Below are 24,747 nucleotides of genomic sequence, written 5' to 3' on the forward strand. Positions count from 1 at the left end.
GCTTCCCCCATACAGACAGTCTCAGTGTGCACAAGTGACACGTGGGTCAAACTGGTGAACAAATGTCAGTTAAAAGAGCAGAGCAGGCTGGTTAGTGCTAAGGATGGGCAGAGCTGCCATCCACAGAGAGTGAAAGTGTAAGCCACCCCGAAGCCAGAGCCAGCAGGGACCCACTGTGGGACCACTGCACACAAAGAGGTAAATCTTACTGCAAAGACCTCAGACTGAAGACCAGCCGCTCTCTTTTTCAGCTCCTCCCCTTGAGCATCTTTGGAACTTAGCTCCTCCTTCAGTTGCTCTACCTGTCACGACATTGTTATTGTTTTTCACTCATGTGCCAACTCAGGTCTTCATATTATCTGATTCTGAGCCACAGTAACCTCTGAAATAACAATAACTTACATAAAATAATCAAAGCTCTCCCCTAAATCACTGTTCAAAGGCATATACTGTCTCTATCTCACAAACTGTTAGGAAATAAACTGGAATATGCTGACCATCAAAATGGAAGTAAAACATAGATTATGATCCAGTACATTCTGTCCTAAAATCACGGAGAGAATTTACACTAACAAAAAGTTGGACACATTAAATTTTTAGCTTTAAAATTAACATATGATTAGCATAAATCATCAGTAACAGACTCTAGTAATAGAGGAAAATTCTACAGACATAAACCTGGTAACAGACACCACAACAAGAAACCCAACAGGACAGGGAGTCACACCCATGCCCTTCCTCCACATCAAGTATGGGAATGTTTTGGTTTTCGGTTCCAAAGAACAAAGAACACAGTTGCTGTATACATTTGGGAAACACAGTGAATAATACTTTTCTAGCTAAAATTTCATTGTTAAAATTGTTTTTTGTATATTTGTTTATTTTGAGAGTCTCACTATGTAGCCCTGGCTAGCCTGGAACTTACTCTGTAGACCAGGCTGGCCTCCAAGTTGCAGAAGTCCAGCTATTTCTGTCTACCAAGTACTGGGACTTCAGGTATGTGCCATCATGCCCAATTTTTATAATAATTATTTTAATTAAACCGCAATAAACCAAATTCTTCAATTTTCTTTAAATGGTTTATAAAAATCCAAGTAAATGACTTTGGATCTGAAGAAAAGCTGTTGTGGCTGACTTTAAACCACACTGACCTGAGGAGCACACAGGAAGCAGCCAGCAACCCTGCTACCAAGTGAACCCACTAAGGGAGAAAGCAAAGGCCCTTTATTCTTGGAACTTGTTTAAAGAAAAAACATTTAACTTTTTTCAGAAAAACAAAAAACAAAAAACACGGCTCTCAAGGGTTTAACTTAAAATACTTCCCAGGAAGAGGTAGTCTTCTACAGTAAGAAATGAATGAGCTGTCTTTTATATGAAGAAAAATTCATCTGAACAAAGTTCCATCAAATCATTTCAGAAGTTCTTACAGAAATGAAAAATTAAACTCTAACATGTCCTTAGTTCTTATTTACATAAAAGCTTACAATAAATAAATGGTAGCAGTAATTCCGACTTTAGTTCCAGGACATGTCTACATGGGGACACAATGACAACAACCCTTGTCTAAGGTCTACTACAACACAACGCAGACCTTACATCCTAACGCGGACGAGCGCTTCCGGGCCCTAGCGTGCGCGCCCACCTTATTTTTCATGAACTTAGAGTGGCTCCTGTACACCTCCATTTGCTTCATCTCCTCCTCCCGCTCTTCTGTGCTCAAAGCCCCGTTTGATTTCAGCATCTGAATTTCCTCTTCCAGGTCTCGGAGCCCACGCTCCATGGAAGAAATTTTTGAATCCTGGGAACAATGGAAGAGTTAAGAATTAAACTATTGACAAAGACTAAACGTTGGGAAGGAGTGGATGGATTGGGGGCGGGGGCACCCTTATAGAAGAAAGGGGCACGGGGGATAGGGGGTTTATGGACGGGAAACCAGGAAAGGGGATAACATTTGAAATGTAAATAAATATCTCTAAAAATAAAAAAAAAAAAAGAAGAAGAAGGGGCTGGGGATTTAGCTCAGTGGTAGAGCGCTTGCCTAGGAAGCGCAAGGCCCTGGGTTCGGTCCCCAGCTCCGAAAAAAAAGAACCAAAAAAAAAAAAGAAATAGAATTTATAAAAAAAAAAAAAAAGGAGAGAGAATGGCTGTGTTCTCAGGTAATGATGAAAGAAGAAAGGAATTTTGTGGAGATATAGTTATGAGAAAGTTGTCATTTCACTGGAGACAGTTTTCCAGCTTCCAGGTTGTCCTGGTTAGTTTTCTTGTCACAAGCTACAGTCATTTGAGAAGAGGGAAACTCAATTTAGAAAATGTTCCCACCAGATTGGCCTGAGGCAGGCCTGAGGAGCGTTTTCTGACTGTGATTGACATGGGTAGACCCAGCTGAGGGAGGATGGAGCCCCCCGGGAAGGTGGTCCTGGATGATGTGAGAGAGCAGGCTGAGCAAGCCATGGAGCAAACCAGTAAGCAGCCTCCTCCATGGCCTCTGCATCAGCTCTGCCTCCAGGTCCTGCCCTGACTCTCCTCAGTGATGGACTGTTGCCTGGAAGTGTAAAGAAATAAATCCTTTCCTCCAAAGTGGAAAAAAGATTAAAAGTAGCCGAATAACTGTGTCTCTCAAAATTCTGAGTTTAATAACATTAAATATACAGAGAAGCTGCTGGGCAGCACACAGGGAGAGGAAGACTCACCCTCACTACCACCACACCTCTTTCTTCCTCCATCCAGCCACAGACCCTTTCAACTCAAGCAGACATGGTGAACCAAAGAGGCAGAAGCAGTACAAAAACAGCCTAAGGCTCTTTGTATTTTATGACCAACATATTTCTAGTGGGGTTGGGGGAACCGTAGTTTGTAAAGCCTGTTCTAGTTCTAACACTCCACCACTCGGCGACCTTTAGGGGGCATGTTTCTGCCAATAAATGAGAGAAATGAATACAAGTTTAAAAGAATTGTACAATAAAGTTTTAATTATGCATACAATAATTATCTAGCATTCCAATTGCAAAAAATTTAAGAGTGAATAATTATATCAATGGTTACTTTTTATATTTTAGAAATCTTATTCTCTGTACTTCTGAAATACATTTGAAATATCTATAAAATGTTTCCCTGGCACATGTCTATAGTTCTGGGTATTAAGAATGAGACAACAAGAGGATTACTTAATCCCAGGAGTTCAGGGATAGCCTAGGCAACATAATGAGATACCCTCCCATCTCAAAAAATAGTTAAGTTAAATAATCAATGACTGTTCTTGTAAATTATTACCACAATATTATGTTCCTGCATTATTTTTCTATTCGCAATTTCTTGATTTGTTTGTGACATCTAAATAATCCTTAACTCCATATGTGATTGATAACAGCAAACTGTCTTCATGAAATAATTCTGAACATAGTTAATTTGCCTAAGACATAGGACCGTTAACTAATGGAAGTGCAGCTCTGTTTCCTTTGGCGCTTTAGAGAGAACGTTTTGGGATGGAATTTTAAAACTGACTTCCTTTGTAACTTTACATCAAAGATATCTTGGTTGGCTGTGTTGGCTACTGTAATTCTTGAAGCAGAAAGATAAAACGTAAAAATCTGTCATGAGACAACTTCAACCAGCAATTTTCCAGTTGGGGGAGCTAAGGGGAAAGAGGCATGTTTGCCTTGCCCATAACCTAAACTTCAATTGTACTATCTGAAATTCACTTTTGAGATTAATATAAAATGTTCTGCAAGTATCAGGGCACAGTCTCTTTAAAATGACTAAAACACTACACAGACACGAATAGTAAGAGTCAAGTGTAAGTCCTGCCACACCCACACAAGAGTAACCAGAGGGAAGGAGCAGACAGAAAAGGGAGTGTATCTCTAGCAGTTTTCATCCTCAAAAGACAACAGGGCGCAGAGGGAAAGCCCGTGCTCCATACATCCACAGCAGGCCACCTGTATAGCTTCTGCGAGACCCTTACCCAAGGCCTTACTTCTTAATAACAACAACAAGGACAAAATTCAACTCACTATCAAGCCCGCTGCACAAAAACTTCTTTCTAGAAAAGACCATTTCTGCAGGCTGTGAAAACGTCAAGGCAAGCATGGACTGCCCAGGGAAACATCTACCCATTTACTCTCTGAAGTCAGGTTGGACAAATAGTTCTTGTTAGTATACCTAGTTCTAGCATAAGCTCAAGTGGTACCAAGAGGAGGTTTATGTGAGGGCAGCTCTCCCAATCAGCTTTTACACTTCTATGTGGAAAACAAAGCAGGTCGATCAGCTCCCTTCCACTTTCTCCCTATCACTGTCACACACTCTGGGGATCTACACCTTGAGATTTTTACCACATTCCAATCCAAAGGTTGTCTCCTTTCCCCAAGCAAAATTTGACTTTCCTTACAGATCCAGTTACCCTGAACTATCTCACTTTGTAACGGCAGAGAGCAGCTTCCAATCACCTGGAAAACATACTTCTGGAGGTGTCTATGAGGCATGTGTATCCAGGGAAGTGGTTAAGGTGGGAGGCCAACCTTGAATGGGAGCAGCACCATCCCATGATCGAGAGTCCGGGACTAAATTAAAAAGGAGAAGCGAGTGGAGCCAACGCTCACCTCTCTCTGCTTCCCAACTGTGAGCAGAGCGGCCTGATGCCTCACATGTCTCATCCCACTCCGTGGACTATACACTCAAGCCGTGATCCAACATAAACCTATGGTTCTCAAATAACCTTCGCTGTGTATGTTGTTATAGCAACGAGAAAAGTAACCAATGCACCATCCACTTGACCCTTGTTGACAGATAAGCCTAGCAACACTTAAAATATACATACAGCCAATTAACAAAATTACACACCTCTAATCTGTGAGAAGAGGGGGAAGGGAAAAAAGCTACACATGAGCTTGTGTTTTATCCTTAGGCATCAACAGGGATCAGGAAGTAACATGCACAAACAAACCTATACTATGTGACTAAGGGAAAGCCATAAAATTAAACCATCCTAAAGCCTCCTGTAAGAGTATATTCAAGCTTATAATTACGTAACTCCAAAGAGCCCATAAACTAGTAATTTAAAACGTTTGAGAAATCCTTAAACTGGCTGAAAAATATGCATAATTTGAACAAAGTTTTATCACTGCAAGCCAAAGTTTGTTGTTGCTAGCTAAGGCTACAGAATGAAACACTGTACACACACACACACACACACACACACTCACTCACTCACACACACACACTCGCGCACACACACACTCACACACACACACACTCACACACCCACTCACTCACACACACACACACACACTCGCACACACACACAGCCTTGCACACACATCAAAAGGGGCAGGAGGTATAATACAACTCAAGCCTCTTATAGGATATAAAGAAGTTAAAGAAAGCAGAAACTAAGTTCTACTTAAACGGGCTTTTATAAGAAAAACATAAAGCAGGGTATGGCAGCACATGCCTATAAGCCTAGCACTCAGAAGGGTGAGACAGGAAGTCCTCAGGTTCAAAATCAGCCTAGGACACAGGGAGAGGAAAGGAGGACCATGTGGCCACTGGCCACAACCAAGAATCACCTGGAAGAGTCTCAATGAGCAATTATCTACATCACCAGCCTGGCATTTGAGCATGTCTGTGCAGGGATTGTCGGGACCGCAGTAACTGAGGTGGGGTGGAGATTCACCCTGAATGTGGGTGGCTCCAGTTGATGGACTGAGCTCTGAACTGTACAAGACAGAAGAAAGCTAGCTGGTGAGAGCCAGCCAGGGGCAGCAAGACTACTTCTGCTTCTCCCTGCCCCTGGCTGCAGATACAATGTGACCTGCTGTCTCAAGCTCCTGCCTCGGATGTCCCTGCAATGGTGAGCCATATGTGGAACTGGAAGCCCAAGTGTCACAATAAGGAAAGCAGAGACCATGTGTCTAATCAAAATACTAGCAACACCACCTAACATCAACTGTTTACTATGTGCAAGGTCTGTTCAAAGCATTTTACATGTTTTCACTAACTTTCTTTTTTTTAAATCTGAGGCATAGAGAGGTTAGGAACTTGCTTCATGTCATACATCTGATAAAATATAGTTAAACTTTAAATCAAAAGAATTTAACTCAGGGGGCTGGGGATTTAGCTCAGTGGTAGAGCGCTTACCTAGGAAGCGCAAGGCCCTGGGTTCGGTCCCCAGCTCCGAAAAAAAGAACCAAAAAAAAAAAAAAAAAGAATTTAACTCAGACAGCCAACTCATAACTCCTGGAGATAACTTGTCACTAACTTAAAATGGTTTTTCAAGATACTATCTTCCGATTCTGGGGTCCTCTAGACATGAGAGTCTGCAGGGAGAAAGTTATTTTCACATCAATCCTACAATCATCACTGGATCTTTCCAATGTGTTGGCATTTGCACTAAGAATGAAAACAATTGCAGTCTCCTCTCGGTCTCCCAAGTGAGCAAAGCACTGTTACTCCTTCTCCACATGCAGGAAGAGCCTGACCATTTCAGAGTGAGAGGCGACCCAAGATTCTTCATGAGAGTCTCACTTACCTTCATTTCAATAACGGTTTGCAGGGCTTTTGTCTTGGCAGAGTCAGGGGCATTCTCAAATCTCCGGTGCATCTCCTGAACAGAAGCAGAGAGAGTCAGTGGCTGCCTTTAACGCTCATGCCTCTTGGTCTCATTTTGCAGTCCTGGCTCCTGGAGCTCACTATGGAACCCTGACTGGCCTTGACCTCTCACATATCCACCAGACCCTCTCTCTGCCTCTACCTCCCAAGTGCTGGCAATTAAAAGTAAGTGCCACCATGCCCAGCCACTGTCATGCCTTCTGAGGTGGAAGTTGCTAAAAATAACTGACCCAACCTCTGCGGTAAGTGGACCCTTCCTCTGTCACAAACCTTACTGGTGCTCCAGGGACTCCGGACTGATTAAACATACACTCTGAGGATCCCTGGCTCTAAATAGCTAGTTATTTAAAACTAGACACAATACTATCAACCACTACTGCAATGTCACCAGACTGATGTATCAATAAGACTGGAAAACAAAATTACAAATGATCTAAAAGGGGGAGGAGGGTGAACAGGAAAGATCCGCTTTTAACAAAAGCTAAGGCCACGGCGACCAGCCTGCACTGTGTAGAGTGGCGGAAGGCGGAAAGCAGAAAGCACCTCTGTTGACAGCCTCTTCTCTACAGCACCCACCTCCAGAGTAACAGCCGCCCAGTTACCTACGATGGAGCTCCAGTGGGGCTCCAGGGCAGTGGAAAAGTCTGTTGGACAAGTTCTATGTAGTTCAAAATCAAAAAACGTCGTAAGGCAACTTTCTTGATAGGAAGAAAGGAAGCCAGATATGGTGGCACATGTCTTTAATCCCAGAATTCTTTCTAAAAGAGACTCGATATTATAAAGAAACTAAACTGTTAACATGTTTGAATTTGTAAGGCTGTGGAACTCTTTAAGTTTGTAAAATGTTTTCTATTGTGATGTCTTTATTAATATATGATCTTGAGGATGAGTGGAAAAGGAAAGGCTGTGGCTTAACAGTGATGTGTCTGTGTGTCACTTGTGCTGACTAGTTCTATGCCAACTTGACATAAGCTCAGGTCATTAGAGAAGGAGGAGCCTCAATTGAGAACATCTCCATAATATCAGGCTACATGCAGGGTATTTATTTAATAGTGATTAATGTAGGAGGGCCTAGCCCATTCTGGATGAGATCAACCCAGGCTGGTGGTCCTGGGTTCTATAACAGAGTAGGCTGAGCAGGCCAGGAAGGGAAACAGAGGCAGGCAGACCTCTATGAGTTTGATCAAGACTGGTCTATACAATGAGTTCCAGAACAACCAGAGCTTCACAGTGAAACCCCATCTGCCAAAGCAAACAACACTACCCCACAAATAATTAGCAAGGAGAGATGTTAAGATGTGGCTGTCTCTGAATTAATTAGTCAGTACTATTTAAAAGCAAAAAAAAACAAAAACAAAAAACAAAACCTGGGACAGCCCTAGAAAGGACAGAGTGGAATACTCCATACAAACGGTGCTTAAGAATAATGAAAAAGACTAAAATAAAATATTTTGGTTATATCTTTCACCTTACTTACTCACTGTTGCCTGGCCAGGAAGCTCACTGATTAACTTTTAGCTTTTCTTAAATTCTTTCAGAACAGGGCTGGAGAGATGGCTCAGCAGTTAAGAACTCAGTCAGTTTTTCAAAAGGACCCAAATTCAATTCCCAGGACCCACATGACAGCTCTTAACTGTCTGTAACTCCAATTCTAGGAGATCCAACACCCTCATACAGACATACATGCAGGCAAAACACCAATGCCTATAAAATATAAATAAATAAATAAATTCTTATAGAAAGAAAAGCCCTTTCAACAATGTTTTCCCACTATACTCATTTCTTTTTTATAGCATTTCAGATTTCACTTTTAGAATGAAAATGGCCAACTTCTAACATCTATGAAAATATTCCAAACTCCCAAAAATCTTACAACCTGAAAAAATTCTGGCTCAAACATTTAAGGGAAGGCAGATTCAATCTTTACAACTAACTCCAGCCTTACATATTCAACTGGATATCATACTTATATAGGTATCAAACATTTCAAAAGCTATTTTCCAAGACAGGCTCCAATAGCATCCTAAACATGCGGTCATTCATACCTTCCAGTCTCCACTAAGCCAATGTCAGGAAATCTACTTAGATGTACCCTCAAAACATGCCAAAATCCAAAAACTCTTTCTTTATCTTTAATACTATCACCTAACATGAGTCATCCAAAACCACACCTCTCATTAGCAAGTTCCAACACTTTGCTTCCCTTACCGCACCTTCTCAATACACTCCTCTAAAAACCAAGGTGATCTCCTCACCACACACTCAAAGCCCTGTCATGGCTCCCCATGTGACATGTTTTCTTGAGAGAGTGTAAAACTTCATGTCTTCCGGACTTCCCTCAGTCACTGTACTTCAGTCACACTGGACACCTAGCTGTTCCCCAAGTATGCTGGGCTGCTGAACTCTCTCCCATCTCCCATGCTATGCGCACTTTACCTCATCTGTTCCTAGCTCAAACGTCTCCTAAACATTTAGGTGGATTAGCTGCGATGGTGTCATTGTGTTTAAACAAAAAACTCTCCATGAGGTTAACAGATACACACTAAAGACAGGAGGGGTAAAATTATCATGCTAGGATATTGTTTTAAATTATTTGGTGAAGTAAAGAATAAATGAATGCCTGTCTCCTGTAATAGGCTTAATTTCCTGTCTTGTGTGTGTGTGGTTTTTTGTTTTTTTTTTTTTCTTTTTTTCGGAGCTGGGGACCGAACCCAGGGCCTTGTGCTTGCTAGGCAAGCGCTCTACCTCTGAGCTAAAGCCCCAACCCCATCTTATGTGTTCTGTAATTATAATTTGTTATAGGGTAGGAATAATGGATAAGTCTATATGGGATGTCTAAGTTATGATGTCTTCACTAATGAAACAGTCCTGCTTGTCATCTCTTCTTTAAAAATACTTAATTAATCTCCCTCTCTCCCTCTCCTCCCCGCCCTCTCTATGTAGATAAGTCAACACATACACAGGAATTACAAATGTAATGGGATTATTATTCTAGCCTGTAAGCTAAGAAATAGTTCATGAAGATTAAACCTGTAATTAAAACTTTAAAGGGTACTTTTGAAAAACAGAGCTGAAAACCCAGCTCGCTTGGTAGTGTACTTGAGCAGTGTGCACAACATCACATAGTCCTCAGCTGGGTGAGATCCCTAAGACTACGCAACACTGGAAGGGATGCAGAAGATTGGAAGTTAAGGTCATTCTCCAGTAGTCAATTCAACACAAAGACAAAACAGTTCCCAAAATATAATTAATTAAATGTTTAAAATGGGGGCTGAGGAGATGATCCAGAAATTAAGAGCACAGGCTGCTCTTCCTGAGGACCAAATTCAATTCGCAGCACCCACATGACAGCTTACGAATGTCTCTAAGTCCAGTTCCAGGGTACCAATACTCTCACACAGACAACATGCAGTAAAAATACCAATGCAAATTTTTTAAAAGTAATATCAAAACATTTAATTAAAAAAGAATGCAGATGAAACTAAGCCATGATATTTATTGCCATTAATTGGTATTGATATAACATATATAATAAATGTGATAATGTTTTAATATTAGGAATAGAGACAGGGCAAATTTAGTCAAAAGCAAATAAGTGATCATAAAAGCCAAGACCACAGTTGCTCTTAGAGGAAAAAAAGAGGCTCTGACAGTGATGGGTATTAAAGTTCCCTTTCTGTATCTGGGTGATGGTGGTTAGGAGGGAACATATTTCATCATTTTTTTAAGCTATCCAACTATTTATACTATTATTTTGAAGTGCTAGGGTTCAACCTCAAGGACTTGACTGGTGTACTGACTGGTTTTGTGTGTCAACTTGACACAAGCTGGCGTTATCACAGAGAAAAGATATATCCCCAGTCCACTATCTATTTCTCTATATATCTCTACTGCTTTTTTACTCTTATAACTTCTAACTGCCAAGATACCTCACAGACACATCTCAAATATACTAGCCAAAATTCAGAATTCATAGGCTAATTCATATACAATTATTACTTTTAACCTCAAACATTTTTATAAACATATGAAGAGCTGTACTAACAAGATTCAGATTAAAATGTCATAGGAAACAAAACAAAACAAACAAAACAGCCAAGTAGAATGCAATGTAATTCATTACAAAAAGTGTGGATTAGATAAAACTTTAATCCCTACAGTAGGGGGCAGGAGCAGATAGATCTCAACGAGTTGAAGGCCAGCCTAGTCTACATAGAAAGTCCAAGGCCAGCCTAAGCTAAATAGCCAGACCTCAACTCAAAAACAAAACAAAACACTGCCCCCCCCCAAAAAAAGCCTTCCCCCGAAGGCAAATATCTGCCAATATTTTAAAAACAGAAACAGAGGTCTGAAATATATTATTGAGTTGCAGTGTTTTGTACACACAGGAATAAAGAGTTTCTTAACATTCCAGAGCCAACCTCAATACCCTCTACCAAGACACTGAGATTCATAGTTTATTTCTCCAAGTGTCCAAGCCCAAAGCACTACGCAAACATGGCGTGTAATTTCCTGTTTGTCCAACAGATGTCCTCGCTCGTCTATCAACGGACGGTGGAAGAGCACAGCAAGGAAGCAAAGCCCTTGACCAACAGAAAACTCAAGCTCCAACCACAATGAAACCTTGACACAAAATATAATAATCAAATATTAGTTTTAATTTGGGGGATATACAGAATCATTTTCATAGATGAAGCAGAATATTGTAATGAGTAATAGCACAAATATTATCTTACTATTATGTTATTTACTAAGTCTAAGAAGCCAGTGATTATAAGGTATATCATTCCTGGGTATAATGTGTGAAGTGAGAGTACAGGAAGCTCTTAACTTCAGAGCCAACTCTCCAGCTCAAATCTGGGAGTCTCAGAAGGACACAGACTGTAAAATATATATCTACTGTCACAAGATCAATATGTACTAGGGGCTTAATCAGTAACTGTTGAGTAAGGGCGTGAATGAGAGCAAAAAAGTAAGAGTAAGTACCTTTGGCATCTCACTGCTTTAGAAACTAGTCTACAGGTAAGGTCAAGGCAATGTCAAGGAACGTGTTAAAAATCTGTGCCCGGTTATCACTTTACCTTTGTTAATTATAACCTCTAATACATATGTTTAATTTATTGATGTTCTTGCTACAGCAATGAGTCTTCCATGTCAAAGACTATAAAGTTTTTTGCTTATGTTGTCTTCGAATATCTCTTTTTAAAATAGTCCTTAATTCACCTAGAAATTAATTTTATGTAACTGGGTATTTTTGAAATGATGGTCATTATCTCAAAATATTGGTCATATACTTCACACTGCATTATCTCTAGATTCCATTGTTTTCCTTGATCAAGCTGGCCTTGAACTTTAAATTCTCTGTCACTGTCTCCCAAGTGCTAGTTTTACAGATAAACACCGTCAGTGGATTAAAAATACACGTATTCTGATCTACCTACATAAGTACCACCAGGGTTACCAGACAATTCCCAGTATAGACACATTAAATCAATGTTAGGGGGAATGACATCTGCATATTAGTTTCCGCAATAGTGAAAACTGAGTACCATTACCATCTTTCCGTTGATGACATTATTTGTTCTTCTCCCTTATTAAATTAAGGAGATGAAATTCCATGAATGCTCTTAAACATCACTTAGCACAACCGTCCTTACGTCTTCCTAACTTCAGGAAGTGACCAGCAAGCAGAATGCTTCCTAGTAAATATACATTTACTGGACTACTACCTAACAGACTGTAAGACTGTCATTCGGTTCTTATTTTATTAAGCATCTATTTGGTCTGGTGGTGAAGAGTTATCAATTTTATCTAGCATCCTTGGGGTGGAGGAGTCCAAGGACAGCCAGGGCTCCTTAGTAAGCATCCGTCTCAAAGGGAGGTGCTTTGGATTCCCCCTCTCACGTGCCCCCTCTACCACATGTTCATGATCACTGCTACTGCATGTACATTCAACACTATACATGGAAACTTCATTCCTTCACTGAAGGAAGAAAAAATAGCTATTTCCGAAGTCACTGTGTCCGCTGTGTCCACTTCAAATAATTTTAAGTAGCATGATTATGTGTCTCATAAGACATTATGCTACAAACGGCAGCCTTGAGCGTCAGGTGGCACTCATAGGGAAATGTATTTTCTTAGATCACATACATTATTTATTCACATGACCTATGTTTAAAAAAAAAAAACAGTAAAACTCCCAGGACTTTTCTCCTCAGTATTTTTGAGCTCAATATATTCCTAATTGTTCATAGCCATTAATTAATTAATTAATTAATTGTAACTTCCCATCCCTTAGCTATTTGGCATTTATTAGTTCCTATACTATGAGGATAGGCCGAAATGTTCATAAGCATCAAAAATGTAATATTCCTAAAGCAGAAAATTGTAATTGGAAAAAAGACATAACCAAGTTTCTATTTGTTCCAATATACAGCTGGAATTTTTATGTTTGAAGAGCCGCACCGTTTTTGTTTATCTTAAATAGGGTTTCTCTGGGTAGCCCTGACTATCATGCAACTCACTATGTCAGCCAGACTGGCCTCCGACTCACAGACTTCCCTGCCCCTGCCCGCCTCCCAAATGCAGGAATTAAAAGCAGGAACCACCACACTTACAGCACCACAGTTTTGTGTTGTTAGTTTCTTGGGTGTTTCTATGTGTTTGTTTGAGACAGTCTCTCATGTGGACCAAGCTGGCTTACAATTCACAGAGATTTGCCTGCCTCTTCCTCCCAAGTGCTAGGATTAAAGCCATGTTCTATCATGATCAGTTGAATATGTTTGTCTCTTTAATTTTCTTCTCCCCAAATCATGTTTAAAAAGGGATTATTCAGACGCATCCTAACAGCTGGAGGATCCCCACTCCCTCCTATCATAATGTGAAAGTTAGCTGGTTACAGTGGCACATCCTTATATTCCCAAAGAGGCTAAAAAAAGAACTTTATGTCTAACCAGAAGCACTGGCTAGTTCTATGTCACCTTGACACAGTCATTTTGGAAGAGGGAATCTCAGTTGAGAAAATCCAACACATCTCCGACTGGCCTGTGGGCAAGTCTATAGTCTGATTTTCTTAACTAGTGAAAGACAGAGAGGACCCGGCCCACTGTAGGTGATACCATCCCTGGGAAGTTGGTCTAATGGTATATAAGAAATCAGGCTGAGCAAGCCATGGGGACAAGAAAGCAGGCAGCACCCTCAATGACCTCTGCATCAGCTCCAGTCTCCAGCTTCCTGCCCCAGTTGAGTTCATACACTGAGGATTGACTTCCCTCAGTGATGGACGTGGTGTAAACTGTATGCAAAATAGACCTTTTCTCCCTGAGTTGCTTTTGGTCATAGTGTTTTATCGTAGCATAGAAAACCCTAAGAAATCAGTCATATAAAATGTATTTCAGCTTTTAAATTAGCTTAAGGTGAGATGAATTCCTTTATGCTTTCTTAAAATGGCATTGCCTCAGAAAGTGAGGTCTAAATCAGAGGCCAGCTTGAGTCTGTTTCACATAAAACAGTGTGTCTCTACATCACTCCTGGCTACACTCCATGGCAAAAGATTTTTAACACGTATCTTTCACAATGAGGCACATGTTTCCAGGGAAACCACAAGAGACATTCATTACTGCTCCAGCTTTCCCGGCATAGGTGAGCTGAGGTAACTGTTTACAGCCTTCTACTAGGATTTTTTTAATTGAGCACTAGTCAGCTGTTACCCTAACTTTGGCTTTGCTGTTCTGGCTTTGCTGTTCTGTCTCTAAGAACAAATAGAGACAAGTAACAAACTGACACAATCCTGCGTCCCTTCAGCAACTCGGGAACTCCTAGGAATCACATGTAGGGTGACAGGGTGAAAATGTTACTGAGTAACATACATGCCAGGTAATGTCATTCCGCTCAAGAGAGAAAAATCAAAAAGGAAACCATAGAAGTGCTGGACACAAGAGAAAATTCCTATCCAGCAGCACAGCAGAGCACATACATTTATCTAGGGCAAGACTGACTAATAAGGGAAACATGACAATCAGGAACTGAAAAGGTAGTCACTCACCTCTCTCAACATATTATTCTCCTTCTCCTTCTGCTCCAAAAGACTCTCTAGGTGGTGGACGTGCATCTCTGCCTCCGCCAGCCGTCTCGTTCTCTCATGGTCTTCCTCTGTGGCTTTGGCAGAAAGTCCTTTGCTCTGTAGCATCTCCAGAAGCTTCTTAATGGACTCATCCCGAGCATTGAGGGTTTGCTTCTGAGTCTCAATCCTCAGCTCCATTTCCTCCAGGGTCTTCCGCAGGAGAAACAGCTCCTTGGCTTGCCTCTCGTGCTCAGCATGCAGCCTCTGGAAGTTCTCCTCCGTGAGCTCTGCCACACAAGGCTCCCCAGTCCGACTGCTGCTATCTTGCTGAAACAGCTGATTCAAGTCCCTCTGAATGCGCAGCTCATCCTGGAGAGCCTGGATTGTCATCTGCATGTGCTGAGAACAACACAAAAAGAAAAACCAAAATCAGCTTTCCCCTCAATTAGCAAAGACAGAGCAGCTTGCAAGCAGCTAAAAATAGCTGTAAGGATTCTCAGAAATATCCTCGGAAATAAAGATTCACCTTATTCTCTTTCAATTCAAGTTTTAAAACTATGGTAATAAGCTATAATTGTCAGTAACTTAATTTGTGCTTATCCCCTCCCCACAACCCAGGAAAAGAAGTATGTCAGTCCTTTATTTTTATAAACCACAATAAAAATCTAGACATCTCAAAATTTATCTTAAAGGGAGTGGGAAGACTCTTTATCACAGGAATAAAAAACAAAATGTATTCCAAAACGTAAAAGTCTATCGAAAAACAAAATGACTTTTAATTATTATAAATATTAATTAACCTTCACATATATGCATGCATGCATGCATACATACATACATACATACATACATACATACATACATACATACATAGGAACTCATGAATGGACACACACAAACACCAAAACCAGGCATAATAGTATATGCCTATAATGTCATGTTAAAGACTGAGGCAGGAGTATCTCGAGTTTGAAGCCAGGTGATACATACTACTCAAAAAGTAGAACGACTCAACATAGCCTCCATCGTCATAAGAATTTTTAAGGCCTGGAATGCTGCTGTTGACTGCAGGGACAATGCTGTACTGGATCTATGTCTGCAGCTTATTCATCTTGCTTCACTGAGAATTTAAGGTCACTAGTAAGTAGCTTTCCATAGTTCCTTTTCCCAATCCCTGGCAAAGTAGTCTTATGCCTTTGACCCTGTGAACTCCTGTATACATCTGTCCCATGTACTAAGCATTTCAATTTTACTGACAAATGAAGGTCATGTTAACAGTCAACCTGAAATGATCTTGGAATCACCTAGGAGACAAAACATCAGCACACCAGGGAAGGATTATGTTGATGAGGTTAACTGAGGAGAAAAGAAGTGAGTAGTGAGTAGAACCATTCCCGGGGCTTGAATTCTAGACTCCACAAAAAGGAGAAAGCTGGTCCAGCACAAATCTTCATCTCCCTCTGCCTTCCAACTGTGGGGACAACCAGACCGGCTGTTTCAAGCCCCGCTGCTGCTTTACCTTCCCTCCCAATCTACTACACCTCAAACTGAAAGACAAAATAAACCCTCCTGTTTTGAAGTAGCTCCTGTTGGGGTATTTTACACAGCAATAGAAAAGTAACTAAGATCTGAGTACTCCAGTGGGGAGGTGATTCTTTATGAAACGTCAGCAAAACAAACATCCACTTTCTGTGTGTGCCACAAATCTTTCCGATCCTGTCATTTCGCACTCAGCACTACTGAGGATTCTGTAACATTTCCATTCATTCTGTGTGTGAGGGAAAGGGGGTACAAGTGCGTATGTGTGCAGCAGCCATGGGACAAGCATGGAAGCCAGAGGACGACTTTCAAGGGTCAGTTCTCTCCTTTCATGCTTGGCAACAGGCTCCTTTACCCTTTACCCATGAGCTGTCTTATAAGGCCACATATGATGACTTTTAAAGAGAGAGAGAGAGAGAGAGAGAGAGAGAGAGAGAGAGAGAGAGAGAGAGTGTGTGTTTGCAGTACTAGATTTTAAACACAGGGGTTGCTTATGCTAGGCAAGTATTCTACACCTAACTATGCCTTGGCTCCAGAATGGTTTTGTGTTTCTGTGTTTGGTTTGGTTTGGTTTCATATAAAGTGAAGACAGTCTTTTCTTTTTAGTATCTGGCTTGGGTATTGTTTTCTTAGCAAACAGAAATTTTTATTTCTGGTAATAAAAAAGTCAATTTTTCTTAAAAATCATTGTTGTATTTATTTTAACATGAATACAATTATAATAAACTATCAGGTATTTTAATTTATAAACATGGCTTTAAAAATTAAAGTGCCAGCAACAGATTTCAAATATTCAATGGTAGCTAGATGCTAATAATCTCAATAAAAAGATGCATGGAAATGCTGATTCTCCAAATTCTACTTTACTCCATCACCCTTCAAACTCTAAAACACAGACATCTCTTAGTGAATTCAGAAGAACAACTCACAGAGTGTTGGTTCACCCCTGTAGTCTTAACCCCAGGAGGCAGAAGAATTGGGGATAGCCTCAGCTACTGAATCTAAAACAGTCAGAGTCGACCAGAAGTTAAACTCAAGGGGAGATGACTTCTAAGTGTGGCTATTCCTCTCTTTTTTTAACATTATCAATCCATTGAGGTCAAAAGTAATATAAGTTAAAGCTAATAAACTTACGCACACTTTAATAACTGTGACGTGTAATTACAATTTGGGAAGCAGAAGGAACACAACTCGTGATGTACTCGCTCATTAGCTCGATTCAGCAGCAATTTCTCTTCGGACTACAAGGCAACACCTGCTCTTCTGTCTACAAACAAGTTAGTTAGCTTTATTAAAACTACCACCAGGGTTGGGGATTTAGCTCAGTGGTAGAGCGCTTGCCTAGTAAGCGCAAGGCCCTGGGTTTGGTCCTCAGCTCCGGGGGGAAAAAAAAGAAAAAAAAAAAAAAAAACTACCACCTTCCTCAACACCATCGCAAAAAGAGCAAAAATAAACAAAGGAAAACAAAAACACCTGCTGCTAACTATTTTAGAAGAGGAGAAAGATCCCAAAAAGAAACTAGACAAATAATAAAAGAGTCCGTTTAAAACCAGAAGCCAGACATCTGGGTCACCACTGCAGAGATGCTAACCAGTACAGCAGGATAATGAATAAAAGCACACAGAGTAGAAATGACCAAACAAAACCTACACAGTCTGCTCGAAGAAAACATGAGAAGCAATACACGAGACGCACGCAATTAAGCATAGTCAGACTAGTGATTTTACCATCAACATAAGGGCTGGAGAGATGGCTCAGTAGTTAAGAGCACGACCTGTCTGTGTGCATGTCCACACAAAAGTAAACACGACACACAACTGAAGTACGAGAAGCTAAAAACATCAACAGAGAAACTGTATATTTGTCTATACAGAAACAAAACCTTTAAAACCCTTTTTTTCATTATCGTTTTTAAAATTAACTTACAAAGTAATAGGTTTCCTTAGTGCATTTTCACGTCTACTTCCCTTGCAGTAATTCCCCTGCCCTGCCCCAACCCATGCCTCAATCCCCCCATACCCTTCTGCACCCACGGTCCCACCCCAACTTCCCCTTTCACAGAACACTTGCTCTACTTTTCGCCCCACACTCCTTCCATACAGACTCCTGCTTTCCACATCATACGGACCACCTTTCTAGCTTCCTGGCCTCTCCCACGCTCAAGCCCCCTACATGCTTAGAAGCCAGACTCAGCATATGAAAGAGGACACAGGGCATTTCTCTTTCTCCACCTGGGGTATCTCATAGTTTTGTCAATTTTTCTGAAAATTTCATTTCCTTTACAAATGAATAAAAACTATTTTTGTATAAAAATGCATCATATTTTCTTTATTCATTTATCGATGGATACCTAAGCTGAATCCATTTCCTTCTTACTATGAACAGACCAGCAATAAACATAATGTCCAAGCATCTCTGTGGTAGGACGTAGTCGTTAGGTATAGGCCCGGAAGCAGCAGAGTAAGCACACAGGCACAGTTGTACTTGCAGTTCTCTGGGAACGCTCTGATTGTACTCACAGTGAGTAAAGGCTCCATTTCCCTACATGGTTGTCAGCATTTGCTGCAATTTGTTTTCTTGATGACAGTCATTCTGAGTGGGGTGAGATGGAACTCCAAATGAGTTAAAATTTGCATTTCCCTAAAGATGAAAAATGATGGGGGGCACTTTCAAAGATATGTATTGGTCATCTGCATTTCTTCTTTTAAGAACTGTCTAGTCAGTCATTAATTCATTTACTGATTGACAGTGGGGATTTGTACCCTCTTTATATATTCTAATTATTATGCCTTGTTTGTGGTAACTGTAAAGATTTTTTTCCCATTTTATGGGCTGTTTGTTCGTTTTGTTGACTTTTTTTACTATGATGAAGCTCTGCAATTTTGTCAATTCTTAGGGGTATTTTCTTTGCTACTGGGGTTCTATATTTAGAAAATTTTTACCTACACCTATATCCAAAAATGTCCTCCCTATATTTCCCTTTAGCAGCAATATCATCTTAGGTTTGAACTTTATGTCCCTCTTTATTTTTGAGAAGGGTCTCACTGTGTTGTTCTAGCTGGCCTGGAACTCTGTATGTACTCCAGGCTAGCCTCAAACTCATTTGAGATCCACCTGCCTCTGTCTTCTGAGTGCTGGGATTAAAAGTTTACACCCCCAGGCCTGGCCCATCTCAGGTTTTAAATTAAGACCCTTGATCAAATTTGAATTTATTTTTATACAGTATGGGATGATATATCTATTTCATTCTTCTGCATGTGGATATCCCATTTTGCCAGCACCCTTTATTAAATAGGCTGTCTTTAAGGTGTAATTAAGAGAGAAGAGAAGCCTGGTAAGAATAAAAAGACACTGGCCACAAATGAGAGCCATGTGTTTCCTGATAGAGAAATCTCAAACCATGAGGCAAAAGAAGCCCTCTCAACTTAACGTTGTTTCTTGTTAGATACTTGGTTAAATATAACTAATATATGAAATATAACTAATACAACCACCTTAATTTCTTTGTAAATCAGGACAGCACTCTCAGGATGAAGTGTTGTAATGTGTGATAAATACTCATGTATTGTCTTAGGATTTCTATGGCTGCGATAAACACAAGATCAAAAGCAACTTGGAGACAAAAGAGTTTATTTTAGCTTACAATTTCACATCATGGTGCACCACTAAGGGAAGGCAGGGGAGGAACCTGGAGGCCAGAGCTGATGCAGAGGCCTTGGAGGGAGCTGCTTACTGGCTTATTCCTCATGGTTTGCTCAGTCCGCTTTTCTATAGCACCTAGGACCACCAGGCCAGGGGTGGCACTGCCCACCACAAGCTAGGTCTTCCCGCATCGATGAAGAAAATGCACCACAGGCTTGCCCAAATGCAATTTACTGAAGACATTCTTTCAATTGAGACTCCCTCTCCCAAAATGACTTTAGCTATGTCAAGCTCACATAAAACTAGTCAGCACACATATCTTGTAAAACACTAACTAACTTACATTGTGTTAGAAAGGATAAAACAGGGATTGGGGATTTAGCTCAGTGGTAGAGCATTTGCCTAGCAAGCGCAAGGCCCTGGGTTCGGTCCCCAGCTCCGAAAAAAAAGAAAAAAAAAAGGATAAAACAAACAAACAAAAAAAACACATACCTGGGATCAAAACAGTAACAATTATAGCTTTCTTAGAGAAAGGCACAAATTCTTCTGAAAAGTAAGACACCGTCACAGTGATATCTGTACACAATTTGTCAATAACTTCAAAGACAAACAGAAAGCAAAATAAGTCTTTGGAAATGAAAGAAGTGGTTCAGAACGGAAGAATACTTGTGTGCGAGCAAGAGGACTGAGTTCAAATCCCTAGCTGGCACATACAAGCTGGACATGGCAGCTCATGCTGTAACCCCAGCAGTGGGATGGCAAGGAAACAATATGAAGCAGATCCTGGGAGCTGGCAGACCAACATCAGATCAATGACAGTCCCTGTCTCGGGCCAATATGACACAAAGTAATAAAGGAAGATATCCAATAACCTCCTGAGGCCTCCACGTACATAAGTGAGCAAGAGCACATGCAATCGTATACACACACACACACACACACACACACACACACACACACACACACACTCTATCTATCTATATATATATATGTGTGTGTGTATATATATATAAATTCTTTTCCACATGTTTCATAAAAACATCTACATCATTCTTTAAGTAGATAAGAGAATTCATTAAAATAATTAAGAAAATTTTGTGATTTAGCATTGAAGGAAAACAAAAATTGTTTTAAAAGTTAGCATATCAAAAATAGACATATTCATGGGAGTTTTTCTTCCAATCACCAATAAGCAATAAAAGCCATAAACTTAAATAAGTAATCTAATAATGTGAAAACAATTCCAAGAAGCCTACCACTAGAAAAACCTTAAAATAGATAAGCACCTAAGTAACTAAAAGGAAGGGAAAGAGGAGAAGGGAAGGGTGAGGAAGAAGAGGGAAAGAAGATGAAGAGAAGGAGAGGTGAAAGGACATCAAGACACACAAAAGAAACAGAGTAATTCATTCCATAAAGTAGATTTCTATGGAACTGGGATCTAATTTTTCTCAAGGATTCAAAATTGAGGAGGCTGAATGAAAGCAACTGGGGCTAGAAGGACCACTGAACCTGTGCCCATCCATACAGGCGCATGGACTCCCCCACTCCCTGAAGTGCTGTGCATATGAAACCCAGAGCCTTGTACACGATAGGCAAACACTCCACAACTGAGACACACCCTAGCCCAACCCCTTTTGTTTTATAAGCACAGTTCTAACACCTTAAGGAAGCAAAAACTATTTTAAACATGCCATTTCTCCTTCTAAATACATGGCAGTTAACAAAACAACTTAGAGGCTCGTTTTCATAACTTTTTTCTCATTACAAACTAAAGGTCTTATAGATGTTAAAGTTTTAAAGAATACACAATGAATGTAATAAGACTGGCTCTCTAATTCCTTTGGGTCATCTTTGTCAAATACATTTAACTTTTTAACAATTAACTGTTATAGAAAAATATAGAGATACAAAATACACTAACCAAGACAGTCACAGTAGTATTTCATAAGAAAAATATTAATATCAACAATAGAAGGTGGCTAAAGGTATAGCACCATGACGTCTGTGTGTCTATGTGTGCACACAAGCGTTGGTGCCCACAGAAGCCTGAAGCATTGGCTCCCCTGGAGCTAGAGTTACAGAGGGCTATTAGCCACTAACCTGGGTACTGGGAACTCAACTCAGGTCCCTTGCAAAAGCAATACATTTTTAACTGATAAAACAATCTCACCAACTCCCTGCTATTCTTGTTTTGTTTTATTTTATTAATATAAAAGGATGTGCTGCGTGAGAAGGCAACTCAGAGGCAGAGCACCTGCTTAGCATACCTAATGCCCTGCTGGATCCCTGCATTACAGAATGTGTGCGTGTGTGTGTGTGTGTGTATGTGTGTGTGTGTGTGTGTACTGTGTGTGTACACTGTGTGTACACTGTGTGTGTGTACTGTGTGTGTACTGTGTGTGTACACTGTGTGTATACTGTGTGTGTACACTGTGTGTACTGTGTGTGTACACTGTGTGTGTACTATGTGTGTGTACTATGTGTGTACACTGTGTGTGTACTATGTGTGTACACTGTGTGTGTACTATGTGTGTGCACGTGTGTGTACACTGTGTACTGTGTGTGTGCACACTCATGATCTCATACACATATACACACATCTGCATCAGAGAATATTAGAGTTAGACATTTCTATATTCTATGTATATATTACTTTACAAGAAGGAGAAATGTTCTATTCGTTACTGTATTATCGACTCCGTAAATGGATTTCTTTTTTTTTTTTTTTCTTTTTTTCGGAGCTGGGGACCGAACCCAGGGCCTTGCGGTTGCTAGGCGAGCGCTCTACCACTGAGCTAAATCCCCAACCCTGACTCCGTAAATGGAAAAACACTGCTAAATACAAGGGCTGCTTCCTGACACAATTGTGCTTATAAAACAAAGAAAGCTAGATACAGTGTTCCTCTAACAAGCAGAGATCAATATCCTTCTCAGTGATCTTGAAGGACACACCCTTCTGAAGACTTCAAAATCAATTCCTCAGTAATCAAGCTGCTCTCTGGTCAAGACACATCCGTTACAACTAAGTGAACATTCCATAAGCCAAATGTGTTTCCTGTCACTAGTGCTGGCCAGTAAGCAAGGCAGACCCTGTCAGAAGCAAACTCTTGTATCGACACACCCTCGAACTGGACTTTGAGCTGTTTTCAGCTAAAACTTTGGAGAACAAGTTGAGAGCACTCTTGTCTACCACTTTAGTCTTATAAACACGTGCTGCGTGACCTTGCACTGAACATGCTCAGGGATGAACCCCTAACTGAACATATGTAGGAGCCAGCACCCATATGAATATTTACAATCTAGAATAAAATCATGTGCTTCCTTTGCTGCAGGACGGCACTTCTCTGAAAATAACTCCCCAGTCCCACTGGCCCGCTGCAGGTAATAAATCTTTCTCCACTCTGTTATGCGTTGACTGCTCATTTTGGCTTTGCCTTCCCAAGCTGTGAGCCTACTATGTTAAGTTCCACTAGAACACTAAGAAAGTTGCTGACCACTGAGACATATGCTAATATGGAGCATGTACAAGCCATTAAGTAATAGTGTTGGTTGCTCTTGCATGTAAAATCATCCTGCTTTAAAATTTGCTTTCCTGTTCTATCTCAAGGATATAATCAAATTCAAAGTCAGCACAGGGCAAAACTTAGCCAATAACCTGAAATCAATAAATAAAAGCTCCATTCGGCAATGTAAATGTTAAGCTCTACACATGGACAAAATAACTAGGACTCTAAAACCATCTTCCGTTCTAACCAAGCATCAGAGGGAGCTTCTGTCTATCACTGAGGAACTGTTTGACATTTACAGCAAGATTATAATAGGATCTTTGAAATCAAAATGTCAAACTGACATACCAGCTATGGCAATTACTCTAAGAACCAGTGACTAAGATGAAAATACAACAAAAGAGACAAACTCCAAAAGAAACAATTGTTTTTACTCTCAAATTTGTTTCTGTAATAACATTAGTTCATGCATAGCTATGGTAAAGAGAAAACTGTCACTAAAGCAGAATTCTGTGGACTCCTGAGCAATTTTTCCAGACAAAAGATCTACAGAAAGCAAAGGTAGAATAACCACCTCAGAAAGTGAAGAAGCCACTGCTTGGCTGCTCCGTTACAAACAACAACAGCGGCACAAAGCATGGCTTCATAGCTGTGATCGCCGCTCTAGGAAGGGAGAGGAAGGGAGATCTTTCCAAGTTCGGAGCTAGCCTAGACTACATATAGAGTTTCAGGAGCCAGGGCTATACAGAGAAACCCTACCTCAAAACAATACAAACAAAAGAGGAAACAGGTATCAAGAAAACTCTCCTCCTCACCTAAGAAAATAACACTGCATACTGCTTCCAGGACGACCACTCCTCTTCCTGTCTCAGGACACATTCCTCAGTGCTGTCTCAGTTCAGCAAAAGACGCTTCCACTCAATGTTTCCTAAGTGTTTTCAGTACCTGCAGGAGTAGCCACAATGACCTGGGACTGTCTAACCAATCTTCTACGGCAATGGTTTTTTATTACTGTCCGGTTATAAAATTATATATATTGAGAGTATCACCTCCCATATTCCTAGCTTTCCAAAAGTAAAATTTTATAGACACTGATAGCTACTATGTAATTGAAAAAACACCTATATTATAAATTACTGACTTTTAAGCTCACCTATTATAAAATGTGCTGCAAAAACAATTTAGGAGTTGAGTCACCTTTTTTCAGTAAAGCAGAGTAAAACTTAAAATAATGCAGTACACCTCCCATAAAGAGCAGCAGGCATTAGTTAATATCACAAAGCAAGCTTTGATTTTTATCTGGGTTATAATCAAAAGCACTTAGTTTATACCCCAATTAAAGTATACATCCCAAGAGCTTCTCTTCCAAGTTAAAAAAAAAAAAAAAAGCTCAAC

At 40.3% G+C, this 24,747-nt stretch overlaps 1 protein-coding gene across 12 annotated transcripts in view; it reads right to left on the minus strand.

Annotated features, from left to right (window-relative positions):
* Erc1 (ELKS/RAB6-interacting/CAST family member 1) overlaps positions 1 to 24,747 on the minus strand; it is a 292,052-nt gene that overhangs the window by 214,001 nt on the left and 53,304 nt on the right. For 5 of the 12 annotated variants that reach the window (NR_172210.1, NM_001394884.1, XM_006237230.4 and 2 more), the window contains exons 3-5: positions 14,648 to 15,064; positions 6,524 to 6,598; positions 1,643 to 1,798 (exon numbers count right to left, since the gene is read on the minus strand). Coding sequence is in view for 11 of the 12 variants with exons in the window: in NM_001394884.1 (NP_001381813.1) it covers positions 1,643 to 1,798; positions 6,524 to 6,598; positions 14,648 to 15,064 (648 nt within the window). In the remaining variant the exon portion in view is untranslated. Of the gene's footprint in view, positions 1 to 209; positions 303 to 1,642; positions 1,799 to 6,523; positions 6,599 to 14,647; positions 15,065 to 24,747 lie in introns of all 12 variants that reach the window. The other 7 variants (XM_063285644.1, XM_039107148.2, XM_063285646.1 and 4 more) reach the window with 2 other exon arrangements.

Source organism: Rattus norvegicus, chromosome 4, assembly GCF_036323735.1.
Source record: "Rattus norvegicus strain BN/NHsdMcwi chromosome 4, GRCr8, whole genome shotgun sequence".
Lineage (NCBI taxonomy): Eukaryota > Metazoa > Chordata > Mammalia > Rodentia > Muridae > Rattus > Rattus norvegicus.